The following is a 19,461-nucleotide window of genomic DNA, read 5'->3' as shown; positions in this document are numbered from 1 at the left end:
AAATGGGTAACCCAATTCTGGCACTGGGTTTGCCAGCAATAGCATATATTTTTAGGGTAAATTTCTCTCCACATTTTTAGGGTGCTTCTGCTAAATCTCTATCTCTCATTACATCTCAAATAAATTTTTATGTTGTGAAATATAAATATATCTCTGCTTTTAATAAAGATGATTAAAGGATTAGGTAAACCAAAGTACAAAAACATTTAGTCAATTTTAAAAAGTAAATTAGTTTCCCAAAATAGGTACCAGAATTCTTCAAAGAAGGTTGACTTTCCTTTTGCTAAGAAAGAAAACATAGAAGTTACAACATGAAAAATAAATGAGTATGTTCATAGAATTTTCTATGGCTACATTTTCCTCTTATACCTCAGTTAGGACTGGAGACTTACCCTATCTTTCCTCTAGTAATTCTGAAAGGTCAAGACTGCTTATAGGGCTTAACATATTCTTCCTCTTGGATTTTTTTCCCTCAATAGGTGATTCTATATAGTCTTAAATGCTGCTCACCAAAGTCAAACCTACTGTGGTTGGTGCCATTAATTTTTTTTTTTTTTTTTTTTTTTTGGTTTTTTTGAGGTAGGGTCTCACTGTAGCCCAGGATGACCTGGAATTCACTATGTAGTCTCAGGGTGGCCTCAAACTCATGGCAATCCTCCTACCTCTGCCTCCCAAGTGCTGGGATTAAAGGTGTGCGCCACCACACCAATGTGCTCAATGTGCCATTAATTTTTAATCAGGGTGTTACTTAGGGATATATATGAGATGCTACCAGGAAAAAGAAAAACAAACAGAAAAAAACAGTCCCTTCTGTTTACTGACCTAAAACCTTCATTTCATCATGCAAGGCAATAGTTTCCACTTAGATAAAAAATAAGAAAATTCACACCTCTTAATCTGTGGGTATAGTTCTTTAAAGACCCAAGATTAATGTCAGTCTAACACACATGCACTTAGATTTGAATCCTTTTACTTCATTTATTCTTTTTTTTTTTCTGGTCCATTTGTGTGATGTGGAGTGTATGGCATATGCATCTGTGTACACTCACGCAGCTCCCTGAATGCTCACCTGTAGTTACTGGAGCAGAACTTTGGGTGGCACACTCAATCACTCTTCCACCAGTTCTTACTTAGATTGGAGTCTCTTACTGATCCTGTTTCTTCCCATGTTTTCACTAGCTCCAATGATTCTTAGGTCTCTGCTCCACTATGGGGCTGGGGTGATAGATGTACATTGTAACACTCAGCTGCTTATGTGGGTCCTGAGATCAAACTCCAGCAGTCTCTCAGACCTTCTCAGGCCCTCACACTTGCACAGAAAGTTCTCTTAACTGTTCAGCCATACCTCTAGCCCTCAACTTCTTTTCTAGCTTAGGTTCTCAGAGTGTGTGTACTTCTTCCTGATAGCACTTATAGCAGTTATGGTTTTCCTTATAGTTACTCCTCAATTAGTATCTTATTTTTATCCCATGCCCTGGAACTTGATAATAGGACATTTTCTCTTTTCTAATTCACCATTGAACTGCTAGTGTCTTGCTAATGGTATATCTGTTGAGTGAAAAAGGGTGAGTGTCTTCTATATTCTTTTTATCATGGACTTTTGTTTGTTTATTTTTGCTTCATAGTACAGGCTGGCCTTAAGCTCAATGTCCTCTTGCCTCAGCCTTACAAGTTCTGGTATTACAGACATGTGTAACGAAGCCCAGCCTGGCCCTTTGTTTGGCTCATGGTAAAGTATGAGCATTCGACCATGATTGAATAAGCCTTGGTAATCCAGCTCTGGTCACCTTCCAGACCTCATCATTTGCTATTCTTTCCTTGTCATACTTCATTCTAGCTTTAGTCTGAGTTTACAGAAGTAAACATAACTTCCCTAGTAAGATTTCTTTGCTTTATATTGTGATATCATCTCCAATAGTCAAAGAGAAAGTTTAGGGGAGAAAGGAAGGGTTTGAAGAAATAACAAAATATTTGAGAGTTCTACCAGAGTTAAATTACAGACTACTCATTTAGTAAGTATTAAACATTGTAATTTTAAATTTTATAGGTCTCACCTCTTAGTGTGTAAAATGGAAATAATGACACTATTGTGACAAATGTGAATATTGTACTTAAAAGTGGTAAAATTTCTGGCCTATAGATGTTATTAGGTAGTAATTATCATTATCATGGATCCTGATTGTATCAATCAGCTACTGCTGTGTAACAAATATACATACAATGTCAGGACAAAGAATATTTTCACAGTTTTTTCTGTTGGTCTCTGTGAGTTGGCAAGGGAACAGCTCTGCTGACCTCAGCTGCCTCACATACATACAAGTGGGAGTCAGCTAACCACAACTAGAAGGTTACACTGTGAGTTGTGGATCAATGTAGGCCAGATCTACTCCATATATCTCATTCTTTGGCCGAGCTTGAAAATTATGAGATATATAAAGTTCTTGCCATTTCCACAGAAGATGACCAAGAGGACAAAAACTATACAGGTGCCCTCCTAAAAATCTCTGCGTGTAATTTATTGTTCAAAGATAGTCATATACACAAGCTCAGTGTTGAGGGTGGGAATCTGTATGGTTTTGTGCATAAGTAATTATATCATCTGGGAGAAGTTAATGCAGGAAGGATTGGAGGACTGAGGCTACTGATTCACTTAGAGAAAGTATCATGAAAAATTATATGCATTGTCAGAAAACTTGGTTCCTTTTACTTTTTACCATAAAGAATATGGTCTTGTAAAAATACTTTCCCATCTCCAGGTCTTAGATTTAATTTCCCTTTAGCCCAGTTTGTCTTCAAACTCCTGATACTCCTGCTTCTGTCTCTTCAGCAATTTCCTACTGGCATGCACCAATACAACTGGCAACCATGAATTCCAGGTCAGTTTGGGCTAGAGTGAGGCCTTACCTTAAAAACTAAAACAAAACAAAACAAAAACAAATAGACAAACAAAATATTTAATGGTGCCTTTGTGCTACTGATCACATGGGCTGTGAATGTGATCTTGAAACTCGAGTCCCACCATGGACTTTTGTTGGCTATTCTTTAAGGAGACAGGCAGTAAGCTGATGTGAAGCTTGTTAAAAGGAGCTCCATGCTTGGTTGATTATATGTAGCTCAGTATCTGGAGAAAGAGTAGTGGCAAACACACCTGTACGTACTAGTCTCTTATAGGATAACCACTTCTACCCTTGTCTGTTCTCCAATTATTTCATTACTTTTATTTCATTTTGAACAAGTGCCAATATTAAAAAGAGGAGCATTCTTACAGAACAACTTATATACAGATTTGAATCACAAATTATTTGGACCTGTCAATAATATGATGTAGCAGTCTCATGACAATGCTACACTCACTACAATTTTGGGAATTAGTCTAGTGACATGTTTTAATCACCTTGTTCCACTATCAATGTCTTTGCCCTAATAGGTTTGTACCATAGTACCTTGTAGATCTCCAATGATGCCTTCATTTTTCTCTTATCCCCATTATTTATGTAAGTCATATTCCTATTGAGAATACTCACATTTTCAACTTTAGTGTTGGATATAATGTAATTATTGTGGCCCTGGTTTTTACAATTTGAAGCAAATCCTATTTGTACAGACCCTATGCTACATGGAAAACTATAAAACATGTCCAGATAAATCTGGCATTGTGGGTAATGACAGTGTATTACAGAGGCCCTGATTATAGGAGTATAAAATATTTTGCCCTCTAATCAATTATATGTCTAACCAAAACCTTAAAAGTAATGCTGCTCCATTAGCCCCAGAGAATACTTAATTTCCTTTTTATTATAAAATTTCATTATTAAAAATACTGTCTCATAGCTGTACTCCTAAGTCTACAAAGATACATTTTTAACATTTTGATCAATTTGCTAGCTATAATTAAGAGCTCTAAAAGTAAATCATCAAACTGCCCAATTTAGAAGTTCATGGTTTTAGTGCTAAGGTCAATGTTGTGCATGTTGCTTCTTTGATGACAATAAATATTGATTGAGGGCTTACTGTGTTCAAGCATCATGATAAGTATGGTTTATGGATAATCTCATTTTATCAACAAAGCACTCTCTATTGAAGACATACCAACTGAGTTTATAAGTGGAGCAAGGTTCAGAGAGGTTAAGTAGCTTAATTGTATAGACAGTCAAATGGCAGATGTAAGCCTTGAGTGCAAGTAGACTGATTCCAGATCCTGAAGGTACCATATGATATAGTATTATTGTATTATACGGTTAAACTTGGTGATACTGCTGTAACAGTCTTCTTTTATAATATGCAGAATGTTAAGAGAAAATAAACCCTGTATCATTGCCTATAGTGCCTGGGGCATGGGTAAGGTAGATGTGTCTGTTGATGGAGAACACTTCCCCTTGGAAGGGCAGCTCTTATGTGACAAGCAGAATGATATCAATGCCTCCTGTTATATGATGGTTGTGGACTGTGGATGATGTATTATAGTAGGTGTGTACAAATCACCTATGTGGGTTTTTTCTTATTCCCTTAGAGAAAGGAGGATGATAGTCTGTTTTCCCACACTGAAGAGGGATAGAAGTATTGTTTGTGTGATGGATATATGTGGGTTCTATAAGCCAGTAATGGAGTGTGGGGGCAAAGTTTTCATCATGTGTGTCATAATGCCTGGGGAAAGGTGCTGAATGCTTGGAAAATGGGAGAATATTCTTGTTGGGTTAGTAGAACTGAAAAGGGAAGGTGTAGATGCTAGTTTCTATAACTCTAGGGATGAAGATTCCTCTGTATCTAACTCAGCTGGTAGTATAACACTCTCGTGGAAGCTCACACCTATAATTCCAGCACATGGGAGACTAAGGAAAGGGGGAATGCCATGACTTTGACAGCAGCCTGGGCTTCAGAGTAAGTTTCAGGACAGCTTGGGCTAGACTGTGACCCTGTATCAGAGACAAGACAAAACAAAAATAAGTTATTGTCATCAAAATAGAATTCCTGTCCTTCCTATGTAAGAAAGGGGAGAGAACAGTGGAGTGTGTTCTCTGTGTTTATAGTTCCCCTCCAAAACCTTCATTCCTTCCCAAATTAGCTAAGTTCTTCCTGATCAACAGAGAAAAGTTAACAGGCACAGTCAGATATAGCTTCAAATGACTATTCTGAGAGAAAGGTTTCCCCAGGTGTGTAGACTATGGATCCAGATGTCCTGAGTAAAGTCTTGATACCACAAACTGTGGGCTATTGTTGCTCTTTCCTACAAAACATGACATATCTTACTTATGTTTACATTGTGAGGTAAAAATTCAAGGATAGGTAGTTTATTTGGGAGATGATTCCAGGAAATACACATGACCAGGGGTAATGTGGTTCAGGGTAGGAGAATAAGCCAGCAAAGGATGCATTCCCCAAATAGGTTTCCTGGTGAGGACCTGGGAACTTAGAGGGGCTGTAGGAGACATCTCATATTTGTTCCCAAGGGTAGATTGAGGGATTTATTATTGACTCTTCACAGGAAGCATTTGGGTCACATTCTCTGGGACATTCTACTTTCTTGGGTAAAGTGTCTGGAATGAGGACAGAAAATACCTGTGTGTGTAGTAGTGAATGCAGAGGGAATTTGAGGTCACTCTTATGCAGCTGTTATGAAATGCTATGGCACTTCACTGGCTTGCTTGAGCACTAAGGAGTTTACCTGGAGGAGTGCTTTGAAGAATGGCCCATGAAAAGCTCCATCCCTGGGCTGGCTGTTTTTCCCTGTAGTCATCAGCAGAGCCCTGTGGGTAAGAGCCTGGGCAAGGAACTAGTCTGGAATCAGGTCTTACCTCTATGGCCTTATCAACTCCCACTAAAGAGGCTAGATTTTCACCCTCTTGACTGGGTCAACATCAATAATAAACTTTTATGAAAGGCTAGTTAATAATTCTTTGCAAACCCTACAGTCTGTGTTGGGAATCCTCAGTGTGTTTGTGTGGGGTAAATATAGCTATAGATAGTGTGTAGATGGGTGGATTTAGTCTTGATCCAGTGAAAATTCCTTATCTGGCATCAGTGATAGATTGAGCCTGACTAGTTGGTAATCATGTTCCCCAGGAGCCAAGACTATCTTTCCCTGAAGCTATGTAACACAAGATAAAACAGACTTTACTTCTCAGGACACAGTAAAGCAGAGACATGAAATCTAGACTATATCGACTGCCTGGGTATGACTCTCCACTTAAAAGACTTTATACCTTGGTGACTTTATGCAAAGCATTTATTATCTGTCCCCTCCAGTTTTCTCATCTATAAGTGAGGATGATGAAGACAGCTGTCTTATGGAGACTATTGTGCAGGATTAGATAGATGACCCTGTGTATTATCTTTGTGTAGGATCCAAAACATAAACACTGAGTAAATGTTTACACTGAGATTTCTACTACTATTACTAGCACCTCCCTCTTTTCTTTTGGAGAAAATGCCAATGGATCATTCTTGAGATCCTTGCTAAGATTCAGATGAGGGATCAATATTTACTAATTATTTTTGAATAAGTTATTTGAACTGTATAGCTTCTGATCAAACTAGGGGTGCATTTGACAATCAATGCCTGGAACTTTTTGGAATGCTCTAACAAGAGGAAGGGAAACTACTGGCATGTTGTGTGTGGCTGCTGACCATTGTGACAGCTCTGTACAACAGGACTTCTTGGGCCCAGGTTGTGTTCATTCTCAGGCTGAACCCCTGCTTAGGTGATGTGCATCTATGTTGGCTTCTTAACCCTTAATACTTGGCATTGTTTGTGTCACAATATTGCACATGACTTATAAATTGTCATCATAACTTTGCTGGTTCACAGACTGAAAAGATGCTTGGAAATATTTCATCAAAATAAGTAGGTGTGAGGAGTTATTTTTGAGTGACATTATCATAGAAAAACTATACCAGGTGCTTCAATGACAAAAATGTGTAATTTACCTTCAATTGTAAATTCTGAAGAATTGTTTCAATAGTACAAATGACATTTCTTTTATTCCCTATCTTTCTATCAATTGAAAGCAATTGGAGCTGACAGAGGACAGCCTCCCAAACCCTCATCTTTGTTGAGATTTAAAGTAGTCTTTTCTACATAAATTACTGAGGTGTCTGGCAATAAAAATGCACAAGACTATTATTTATACCTGTTTGACTCTCAATATTGTGACCGAATGATTTTGAAATGAAATGTCCCATTCAAAATGCTTTCTGAGCTGAATTTCACATTGGAATAATTCTAATAACCCTTTACCGTCAAAAGAAAACCACCATGACCTCCTTCCAAATATGCACATCTTTCAACTTGACAGATAAATTTGTTGGAGAATTTTTAATTAAAAAGTTCTACATAGCCTATCACTGTCAAAAAAATTCTTTCATCTAAATATCTCAGAAATCCCATGACTACTGTTAGACCTTCAATGTCATTCATTGTTTTTCCTCCTGCAGCCTACATGTAACATTTGGGATTATTAAAGGGAAACTTCTGAGCAGAAGCACAGTGTAATCAAGACATTTAACTCTAACACTTCACAACTTAAGGTTTTCTTACAAGGCATGCCCGAAAGCTATACTCTAGCCAGGTTTGTCTCCTGCTTTTGTATCTTGTCTGTTCATCTTCATTCATATTTTTTGTCAATTTATTCATTCATATCCAAATAACTTCTCATTGTATGCTTGGCACAATATGGAATAGTACACATTTTCCTATCAATTTGGATCTATTGTCTAGTATAATTTGAAAAGGGCAATGTTATGACTCATATAAACAAAATATATGCCAAAAAATTGATTCAACTCACTAATGAGTAAGATTTTACAATTGAGGTGCATGCATGAAAATTAGACTTAAAAGACTTATAGTCTCCACCCAGTAATACTTTCCTTGCATGGGCGACATTCATTTGCTGTGATCTGGATAGGAAATTTATTTCTCTAGCACCTTTCACAATTTTATTTCTTTCTCTTTGGAGAAGCAAAACAGATTTGTGAGAGAGTGAAGGGTGTATGTGTACCCATGGGACGAGTGTGTCTCTGGAGTACCGGTTATACATTACCCAACATCCTATAGCAGCCATCTCTGGTCTGCTTCTCCTTCACTAGCATAGAGTCAACACGCAGATATGATGAGTGCCATGTTAGAAACCCTAACCCTGGGCTGGAGAGATGGCTTAGCGGTTAAGCACTTGCCTGTGAAGCCTAAGGACCCCGGTTCGAGGCTTGGTTCCCCAGGTCCCACATTAGCCAGATGCACAAGGGGGCACATGCATCTGGAGTTCGTTTGCAGAGGCTGGAAGCCCTGGCGTGCCCGTTCTCTCTCTCTCCCTCTATCTGTCTTTCTCTCTGTGTCTGTCGCTCTCAAATAAATAAATTAATTAATTAAAAAAAAAAAAAAAGAAACTCTAACCCTAAAAAGGGTAGCTGTCATAGTGGGAACTTTGCAAGGTAACTGAGGACAGGAGAATCTCACTGTAAATTGCTAAAGTGTTGCTCTCATAGATGGGCTGTTTAAATTTTTATTTTTAGCAATAACTTATGTTTAATCTTATCGATGACTAAACATCAAAATAATCTTCCTGAAACATTTTATTCAAATTAATTTTGCACAGTAGGCTATTCTTAAGAAGGGAGGATAGTTTTTTCAATACTTAGGCTGTTTTATTACCTTTAATCTCTCACACAAAAGTTTTTGTGGGTCTTGGGACATCAAAGTAGAGAAGACTAAGTTTAGAGGGAGGCATGGGAAGCCTCGGCTGACAAGTTTTTCAGTCGATTGTTGTATTCAGGCATTCTTCTTCTCCAGTAAAATTCTGTGCAACCCTTCTGCATCCTTGCTGGTTTTAACTCTAAATAACAGGGTGGCCGGGTTGCTGGCGCTCTTCTCGTCGAGCGGCGGGTCGGGCACGCAGACGATGGCGACGCCGTTCTTCCCTTTTCTTGAACAGGGCATGTTGGGCGGAATCAGAATATTCAGCAACACGTTGCCTAATCTGCTGTCAGCCTGCACTAACAATTGCGTCTTTTTATTTGCCGCGGGTTTCAAATGCAGGGTCCCCGCACCCTTCTCCTTAAATGCCTTGCCTTTCTTGTAAAACAGCTTACACTTTCCGGAGTAGAAGGCATCCTTCTTCACCTTAGTAGGGACCACCTCGGGAGGCTCATCGCCCTCTTCCTCATCTCCATCCCTGTACTGCTTACTGCCCCCTTCTGATGGACTCTCCAGTGCGTTAGCAGAAATAGGAGAAGAAACCGGCTTACTCTGGTTAGCATCTTTACCAAACAAGCAGATGTTTTCAGGGAAGAGTGAAAATCCGGGCAGGGGACTAGAGCTTAGTGAGCCCAGAATTGAGCTGGCACTCTTCTCGCCTGTCTTCAGTGGGGTACTTGCTGCCCCGTGCACGGAGTAGGCCATCTTTACCAGTGGGCGCTCGGGACGAAGGCCGGGAAGCAATGACGCTGAATCTCCCTGGAGTTCCTCTGAACCAAGTAGGGGAGGAGGGTGCATTTCAACCAGCACCTTACTAGCCTCGCTTTCTGGGTGATCACTGCCATCGCCCTCAAACTGCTGTCCAATTGTAGCTAAATACTTCTCATACTCTTCAAAAACGGGCGTCAGGTCACAGAATGGATTTGCATTCACGTGCTTCACTATCCAATCTCGAACAGAGCAGTTTAGACCAGCCAACTGCTTGTAATACAAGATAACGGCGCAGGCTTTGCCGGAAGCAAGGCCTGAGGAGGACGAGGAGGAGGAGGAGGAGGAGGAGGAGGAGGAGGAAGAGGAGGAGGAAGAGAAAGGGGAGGCAGAGGAAGGCCGCTGAGGGCTGCCCTGGAGTTGGGGCTCTGAAAGCTTCTCAGCCACCGTGGCGGTGGGGACGTCTGCAGCAGAAGCGGGGCCTGGCTGCGGCTCCACGGAGCCCTGCGCGGTGGCGCAGGGAGCGGCCGCGCCCGGGAAGGTGCCCGTTGTCAGCCCTGTCAGAGGCTTCCCTCCAGAAAATCCACCTCCCCCGGAAGAAGCCACCAGGCCTTTGAAATCTTTAAAGGCTCCTTCTCCTCCTCCCTTGTCAGGTTCAAACGCCATGTTCCCGCTCCTGCGCTTGGCTTTCTTCATGGTTCTGCTCCTTAACACTTCCTCGCTGGCCACCGAGAAAGTCCCCGCCTCTTCAGTTTCTTGATCCCAAGTCATATAGGTCAACTCCTTCCTGGCCATCCTTTGGGTCATTGTCTTTTTGCACCTCCTCCTGGTGAAGGCAGCTTGCTGGGCGAGGGGGCTGCTTGCTCTGCGAGCCTCCAGGGACCCCGCAGTCAGGGTAAGCTAGCCTGGAGTCCCCAGAAGCATGTCCCTGGTAGCCACCACTGCCGGCCCTGCATCCTGCACCGCATGCTGGAGGGGCAGCTCGGCTGAAGCCGCTGGGAACGGTGGCAGCGCGCTCCATCCACCCGCCTCGTAGCTGGAGCTGGAGCTCGAGCTGCTCCCATTTAACTGATCACTGCGAAGCCCCTCATCTGCATGCAGGCCTGTAAACTGTTAAGTTGCAAGGCGGAAACCCAACCTGCCAGTAGGAAAGAAGAGAAAACCAGATTTACCTGCTAGGCCAACTTCATCTTTGTGGTGTTCTATTCTCAAATGCTGGTGTCTGTGTCAGTGTGGTGATTCCTCTTATCCCTCAGAAAACAGGTTCCAGACCCCACTGGATGCCTGAAACTGTATATGATACCAAATTAAGCACTATATTTACATTTGCATATATATGTATATATGCAGATACATAGATACATCCATCCATGCATGCATACATACATACATACTTACATACATTATGGTTTTTCCTGTGCAAACAGTGCCTTGGTAAAGTTTAGTTAATGAATTAGGCATAATAAAATATTAACAACTAAAAATAGAATATTTGTGACAATGTACCTTAAAAAGTCAACCCCAAACACTCATAACTCACAGGGTGGCAAACTGTAGAAATTTTCATTTAATATTCAGGAGCCACAGTTAACTGTTTCTAACTGAAATCATAGAAGGTGAAACTGCTCATAAGAGAAGGCTGCTATATTTACTCTCCTTTAAGGCAGTTGGTGGAATCTGTCTTATGACATTATTTCATGGTAATTTGTAGTCACTCAAATGATGAATGAAGTTTCCAGCAAAGTTGGCTCACCAAAAATGGTAACATCGATTTTGTAATAATTTTATAATTTAAAAGTATCAAAATAGCCTCCAGAAAAATGAGAACATGTTTGATGATTTTGTATTAAAACCATTTTGATTGGCAAGTACTGTGAATTGGTAAACTATGGCCTATATTGCATTTGATCTATAAATAATGTTTTATTGGAACACAACTATATTCATTATATATTGTCCATGGCTGTTTTTACAAAACAGTAGAGATTAACAGTAAGCACAGATACTTTATTCCCTAAAAATCTAAAATATTTGGTAGCTAGCATTTACAGGCAGTTTGCTATCCTGTGAATTACCAAAGTGTTTGGCATTAATCTTGTCATTTATTCACATGTTTTATAATTTTTCAACAAATATTTAATGTAGCTGGCATGTGCCAGACTGCTTTACAATCTAGGAGTGCAAAGCTAGTTACATTTATCAGTAGACTAAATGTCTCAGATTACTCTGGTACAAGATGTGCCCTTTATTCTATGTGCTGATAAAGAGTGCTCCTAAGCTTCGGTGATGAGCGCCTTACTTCCAAGTCTTAGCCTGACCTCTTACCTCTCCCACAGCACATCTCCCAGGCAAGGATTTTTTTTATTTATTTTTTTATTTTTTTGAGGTAGAGTCTCACTTTAGCCCAGACTGACCTGGAATTCACTATGTAGTCTCAGGGTGGCATGGAACTCACAGCAATCCGATCCTTTTACCTTTGCCTCCCCAGTGCTGGGATTAAAGGTGTGCACCATGATGACCCACCCAGGCAAGGATTTGGTGCAAGCATTTTCTTTGGGATAGGGAAGGAGAGAAGGAAAGCCATTTGGCTTATTGATAAGTCATTTATCATCCTAGGTGGCAGTAGCTTAATACCCATGGAGAAAGTTCAGGAAACATGAAGATCATGCCCCCAAAGGAGTAGGAGTTGAGAGTATTCCTATACTGACTCTAAAACCATCACTGGAAGGTTACTCCAGGCTGAAAGAGCAGAAGGAGATTCAGTTTCTTGGCTTGTTTTGTATGCCTCCGTATCAGTGTGCTCTTCTTCACCCTGTTTATTCCCCTCTCCAGTCCCAAGGTAGACATACCTCCAAATCCATTACTAGAGACATGTGTTTTCATTTCTGCTGGTATCTGTTAGCTTGATTCTGAAATATTGTTGGCTAATCTTTTACTTCCTGAAGCAGAGCTAGTACTGACCTCATCAGACCTCACAGAGAAATCTGACCTTTGCTATTAGACCTAGGGTCAAATATGTAAGAAATTAAAAGCCATTTTGTCTTCTCTGGGGTCAAACTTCTGCTGGATCTTTAATCAGGAAGAAGTTGAATTTTTTCGCCATATTAAATCCTTCCCCATCTTCAATTTTCAGCTTGATCTTCCCTCCACCTACAGGAAGTGAGTGGTAGCATTTAAACTCTGCAGCCTGGCTGCAGAACCTTACCTTGGAAAATAGAGAACACAGGACCGAGAGAGGAGAACACAGGGTAGGTGAGTTCTGAGAGCAAGAAGAAAGAACGCTACAGGTGTGGTGCTATAGCGCAACTTGACTTCTCTGGCCATAGGAGACACTCAGTCCAGTTCACGTCTAGTCACAGGTCCCACACCTGGATGGAAACTATAAAAAAGAATTGCATCGGGGCTGAACACTGTCGACTTTTGTCTAAATAAAACAGTAAAATAAATAGTAAATAAAACAATAGTGTTTATACTGTCCTCAGTGTTAGAGGTAACCAAAAGATGACTTACTAAAGTATATAGGAAGGTGATTGTAGATGGCATGCAAATATTATACCACTTTATATAAGGGGCTTGAGCATTTACCAGTTTGGATATATATATATATGTATATGTATATATATATATATAATTATTTTATATATTTATATATAATTTTATTTATATATTTTATATATCTTTACATATACAGTATATATACGTATATGTATATATATATATATGTATATATATACATTTATTTATTTATTTATTTGCAAGCAGAGAAAGAGAGAGAAAGAATGTGAGAGTGTATGTGCCATGACATCTAGCCATTGCAAATGAACTCCAAATATATGTGTTACTTTGTGTACTGGTCTTACATGGGTAGTAGGGAATCAAATCCAGGCCAAAAGTCTTTGCAAGCAAGTACCTTTAACTGCTGAGACATCTCCCCAGCTTGGGATGTCAATATGTTTTTTTGTACAGACAAAAGAAGTTTGGGATGTAGAAAGTCAAATTGAGACATAGAACCCTGTGGGTAGTCTTTCTAGTCTATACTTTAGGCTAAATGAATTAAAATTTTAGTGGAAATAAGGACTTCTGTAGTGTGTGCTTGCTTGAGGTACTGACTCCACTGGGCATTATGAACACAGGTGCCACGACAGTGTGTGATTGCTTTTGCTTAGAAAAGCACCAGAGCCTAAATTCCTTGGTGCAAATAGACCTGTTCCTGTGGGTTAGAGCTGTCACCCAGTGGCAAGGCACCTACCTAGCCTGGGAAGGCCGAGCTTTGATCCCCAGCACACGTGCAGCACGTACACGCAACAACTGCAGCAGCAGCTCCAGCAACGACAGCGATGTGTAAGCTTGTTTCTGACCTCCTCACCTGCAACCAGCTACTCAAAACTCACTCATGAAACTCAAGCCAGAACTTGGTCTGAGTGCTCACGGAGCAAAAGTGGAAAGGAAGATCAATGTTTCTTCTCTAAGTTGTGTGCCTCACAGAAGTCCATTGCTCACCATCATGCATGTGTGTATGAGTGTTTATGTTTGCTTGTGTATGTGTATGTGCACATCCTTTGGAGGTGGCATCTTCTACAACTGTCGGTGTCCTACTGACTACCAGTCGTGGCTGCCTTCCTCAGTGTTCTCCTGTGATACCATATCCATACAGTAGCCCTAACTACTCCCATCTCTTTTACCATGTCACTTATACCAGTTGGTTCCTGTGAAGAAATCACATACGAGCAAACACGGGCTGCACAATGGCCAATGCAAGTTCATTACTCCAGGGTATATATTGTTCTTAAATACTATTTGAGGCCATGATATCTTATGTTGAAGAAATGTTGCTAGAGGGCTGGAGAGATGGCTTAGGGGTTAAGGTGCTTTCCTGCAAAGCCTAAGGACCAAGGTTTGATTCCCCAGAACCCATGTAAACCAGATGCACAAGGTGGCGCATCCGCCTGGAGTTTGCAGTGGCTAGAGGCCTGGGCACATCCATTCTCTCTCAGTGTTGCCTCTTTCTCTCTTTTAAATAAATAAATAAATAAATAAATAAAAGAAAAATACTTAAAAAAGAAAAAGAATTGTTGCTAGAACCATATAATTTTGGGCAAAGAAGAAACCATGTCAAATATTTTAGACAAACAAATGAAATTGGGGATCCTTTGCAGTATTCTGTGCACTGAGCTTTTATAGTAAATATATTTGCTTATAAATGACATCTCTGTGGACCCCACTGTGATGTATCATTTCCCTGTTGAGGTGTGGATTTTTGTCATGGATGTCAGGTATATATGCCTTGGGAAAAGATAAGAGTCAAAGGTGTGGGCTGGAAAAAAGGCTGTATAATTTCATTGAATAACATTTCTTCTTTAAATGGACTCATAGATAATTCAATTAGCTGGCTTTTGATTGTATTCATAATGGGCAGGTCCTCTATAATGAAAGAGTGGGTCCTTTAAATCCTGTAATTCCAAACCATCTTGTTAGCATGGATGATTCACCTTCATCCCTTCATGAGTCTGACATAGGTTTTTACCTTTTTGTTGTCCATTTGTTCCTCTGTTCCTTTTTAGTATGTGTTCTTCCCTCTCTCTCTCTCTTGCTCTCTCTCTCTCGCTCTTGTTTGTTCCATAGATTTGTTAGGATGGAGCTAAAAGTTGTTAAAAGTAAACATCATCTTTAACTGAGTGGACGGCAGCCATGAAGCATCTATGAAAGGATTCCCAGTGGAAAATGCCATGGCAAGCCATACATGCGTCTGTCTGTTTCCTCAGTGTTGTGTGCAGACAATATATATTAGGTAGTGAAGTCTGAGAAGAACTTTTATTGATTCTCAAGTTGAAATTGGGAGTTTTTGTCTTGCTTATGGAAATGACATAAATAGAAATATGGTTTTGGAAGAAATGTGGTACTTCACATATTTGTACACCAATAATTCTGCACACCGTTAATTCAGTAACTGTGCCTCAGGGAAATGGCCAAACAGAAGTCCTGAGAAAGGTGATTAAGTTTAATAGAATGGGATGGGAGTCAGTGTACAGAGATGAGGTCCAAGCAGGAGCCCTGTTTATATTCACAAAATTAGAAAGGATGATGAAGGGGTCCTTGTTTATCACCTCACTGAAAACTACAATTTTACTGGAAACTTCTAAGAGTTGACTGTAGCCTGAAAAACAGATATATTTTGTATGAGGTTATGAACACTATTGATCATAGATTGTGTCATGAGAGAGTAGATGCCAAAGAAGAGCAGATAAATAAGTGAAGAATAAAATGTAGTTGGCAATTAAAGGTACATTAAGAAGATTCAGGAAGTACTTCTGTTTTGAGGATGAGATTATTTCTTCTCCACACAATACCCTTCAGGGAAGAGGAGGGTGAACCTTGAGTACAGTGTAGTTCTTGTATTTTTGTGTTTCTGAAGCTCATATTTATCCCTCATCAAAACAAGTTTGTCAAGGTTTGGGAGATTGCTCAGTGGTTAAAGGTGCTTTCTTACAAAGCCTGATGGCTCAGGTTCAATTCCACAGTATTCATGTAAAGCCATATGCAAAAAGTGCATTTGGAGTTTGTTTGCAGTGATAAGAGGCCCTGGAATATTCATTCTTTCTCTCTGCTTAGAATAAAAATTAATAATAAAATACTAAAAAACAATCAATCAGCAACAACCACCACCACCACAACAAAAACCTTCTGGATGACTATGTCTTATTTGATTCTGTGATAATCTTATTTTAGATAGATTGGGTAGTTTCTGGCTAAGATACATTGGAGGGTGTACCAAGAGTGCTGTAGTTAGTTCGTAAGGATATAAGTATGTGGAGCTCTTCTACTGTCTGAAGGAGGGCTACTGGTTCTCCATTCCAGCCTTAGCTGCCACATGGGGATTCAGGCACAATATGGTGTATCTGTATAAATACATGTCAGAAATATGGTCATATAACCTAAGTTCCCTATCATATGAAAAAATGTACTGGCCCAGAAAGAATAATTGGTGACCTCCAGAGAAGAATCTATTCTTGGGGAAATTAATACCAAGTAAATAAACAAAACATCAATAAAATTGAAAATAGGTTCTTGACAAAAAATAATTCAAAAACTGAAATCCACAGGAGTTAGTGGCTTTCTGTTTATGTGCATGATCAAGAGTTTTCTTCCTTTGACCAGTTATTTAAATTCCTATTCTCTGCTAGTAGATAAGGATTCATGCAGAAAGTGGGTTTTGAATTATCTTCTCAGGTATATGTATGTGTGTATGTAGGTGTATGTCATGGTGTGTATATGGACCATACGGTATGTGTGGTCAGAGGACACCTGAGGGTGTTGGTGTTTGTCATTCACATGTATTTGAGACAGAATCTCTCTTGCTTATGACAGACAACACCAGACTAGCTTCCCATTGAGAGCTGGGATTATCCTGACCCAACCTCCCATTTCTGCAGGCATGTTGGGATTTAAGATGCATGTGCTGTTTTGTGTGAATTTTGGGGATCTCAACTCCAGTTTGTGTATCAAATTCTTTTAACTATAAGACCATAGCCCACACCCTCCACAGCCCAAAATTTGAATTATGATTTTAAGTGCAGTTATGACTTGGCTTAGAGAAGAATTGTAATAAAAAGTCTTCAGGGATTAGATAAAGGCAAGATAATCCTGTGAAAAGTTACCATTTGCTTCCCTAGAAAATTGGTGATACCAAACACTCATAGATGTAAGTAGCTGAAGGCACTTCTGAAGGTCCTCAAGTGGCAGGCTACAAACTGTATACTTTATTACCATCCAAATGAGTGACAACAAATGCCCAGAGGGGCTGGTAGGTAACATTGAAAAAAAAGATTTTGGAAAAAAATGATTTTGGAAAGAGAAATACTATCTGTAGATAAAAAGCAGTGGGTGGTGACCATGATGAAATGTAAGGCTAGCAATGCCTATACAAAATTTGAAATCTATGATTTTACATGTAAGTTATGATCTTTAAATTTTGGTAGTAAATTCACATTTAAAAAGAAAAGTGTGAAGCAAACCTTAGTTGAAAGCCCCTATATAAAGTAAGCTTATTTCTTCTTGGGAGGTGGGGTCTGGTGTTACCCTTCCCCTAATCCCTGAGGCTGAATTCCCATCTGACGCTGATAGTGGTTTCCTTTTCTTTCTTTCTATTTTTTCTATTTGCTTGACTTTTATTATTTTTTAAAATTTATTTTTATTAGGTATGGACATATTTAGTATGTAAAAAATGCATGTTGGTACCATCCTTTCCCTCCTCCCTACCCCTTGTCTGAAGAGGCCTTCCTCATTGGGGATGCAGGTCAACCCCATGGGTATTGTGAGTCATGCATTATGGGGGGCAGCAGTGAGTAATAGGGGAGAGGCAATGTCTCTGCAAAATATTCCAATTTGTGGCTCTAAAAATCTTTCTGCCTCCTCTTCTGCAAATTCCCTGAGCCATGTTGGGTGCATTTTAAGTCTACCTCAGTGATGGGGTCTCAGGAGCCTCTGGATCTCTGCTTTGGTAGGTGTCTAGTGTCCTCAGTGTCTATCTCCTTCACCCTTGTGCTGATATAGGGTTCACCCAAAAAGCAGCACTCTTGCTCATTTCCCCAATTCCTCTGTGGTTTCAGCTGGGGCCTGGAGTGGAATGCACTGGGTCATTTATCTCCTCAGGTTCAGGCCCTGTCTGAAGAAGAGAAGCATTCTCCAATAGAGAATGAAGTCACCACCAGTTAAGTGGGATAACCATTATTAATTCAGAGAGAATTTAAAGGATGTAGACCCTCTTATAGCCCAAGGTTAGTGGGAGCTTGACAATGGAAAGCCTAATCATTATCTGGGCATTATTCTGACTTGTGTCCCAGTTCCAGATATGGTTTCCTTTCCAATAAGCAGATATGTTAGCCGATCCAAGAACAGCTGTTTACCCACCATGGTTGTGTGCCACTATTGCACTTGTGTGAGCATCACATCAGGTTGTTTGTTTCTGTGTCGCTTGGACTTTGAGTTGCTTGGACAGATGTTGACCATTTTGCCCTGGTAGCTTATGTAGCACCTTCCAGCTCTAGATGGGCTAATTGTCTGGGGACTGGCTCTCCTCCAGATTCCAACCAGGTCTCTCCATGGTCCTTGCTGACAGCATATGGTGTCTTCAGCAGTAGGGTCTTACCATTAACCTCTGGTGGGTAATCAAGTGCTCTGTCAGAAGTCTGTCTTGTTTGTTTTAGGAGACCTACTAGGTCTCTCAGATCAACAGCTCATTGTGAATGTAAACCAAATCCTGGTACAGGGAATTACAGGCCAGCACCAAGGGAAAAGAAAAACAGAAGATGGAGAAACAGGAGAAATTAAGTTTAGAGTTCATCTCACTAGGGCCATTTGATACAGGTGCTCCCCTAAGGTCCTCTTGAGCATTCTACCTTTTTTTTTTTTTTTTTTTTTTTTTTGCTAGGAGTTTTTCAATATTATGTAATTTTTCAAAGAACCAGCTCTTCATTTCATCTATTTTTCAAATTGTTTTCTTAGTTTCCAATTCATTAATTTGTGCTTTAATCTTGATTATTCCTTTCTGTCTGGAGCTCTTTGGGTTGGGTTTTTCTTGTTTTCCAGTGCCTTTAGGTGGACAGGTTATTAATTTGGGATCACTCTACCTTTGTAATGAAGGCGCTTAGGGCTATGGATTTTTCTCTTATGACTGTCTTCATTGTGTCCCATAAGTTTTGGTATAATTTAATTTTCATTATCATTTAATTCTAAGAAAATTACAATTTCTTCTTTGCTTTCTTCCACAACCTACTCATTGTTTAAAAGTGTGTTGTTTAGTCTCCAGGAACTGGTGGAGTTCTTGCTGAGTCTCTTGTTGTTAATTTCTAGCCTTAAAGCAATGTGATCTGACATGATTCAGGGAGTTAATTCAATTTTCCTGACTTTATGGAAGCATGCTTTATGGGGGCTTGACAATGGAAAGCAGAATCATTATCTGGATATTATTCTGACTTGTGTCCCAGTTGCAGGTATGGTTTCCTTTCCACCCTTGTGGTTGTATACCACATTGTAGTACAGGGAATTGCAGGCTAGACCAAGGGAAA

General features: G+C 39.9%; 2 protein-coding genes across 7 annotated transcripts in view; one reads left to right on the top strand and one right to left on the bottom strand.

The window, feature by feature from the left end:
* Tafa1 (TAFA chemokine like family member 1) overlaps positions 1-19,461 on the top strand; it is an 882,515-nt gene that overhangs the window by 353,408 nt on the left and 509,646 nt on the right. The gene's annotated exons all lie outside the window — the stretch shown is intronic.
* LOC105944819 (nuclear pore complex protein Nup50-like) lies at positions 8,765-10,204 on the bottom strand. The gene is made up of 2 exons (XM_045136182.1): positions 9,790-10,204; positions 8,765-9,708 (listed from the first exon to the last, which is right to left on the bottom strand). The coding sequence occupies exons 1-2, from the start codon at positions 10,202-10,204 to the stop codon at positions 8,765-8,767; spliced, it is 1,359 nt and encodes a 452-aa protein (XP_044992117.1).

Source organism: Jaculus jaculus, chromosome 16, assembly GCF_020740685.1.
Source record: "Jaculus jaculus isolate mJacJac1 chromosome 16, mJacJac1.mat.Y.cur, whole genome shotgun sequence".
NCBI classification, from domain to species: Eukaryota; Metazoa; Chordata; class Mammalia; order Rodentia; family Dipodidae; genus Jaculus; species Jaculus jaculus.
Note: the sequence above shows the minus strand (reverse complement) of the source record. Positions and strands in the feature narration are given on the sequence as shown.

Bases quoted from the DNA above. Each gene is read 5' to 3' on its own strand.
- LOC105944819 (XM_045136182.1), bottom strand. From the start codon at position 10,204: ATGACCCAAAGGATGGCCAGGAAGGAGTTGACCTATATGACTTGGGAT. The intron at 9,709-9,789 runs CTGCCTCCCCTT...CCTCAGGCCTTG, and splicing joins CAGCCCTCAGCGGCCTTCCT to CTTCCGGCAAAGCCTGCGCC.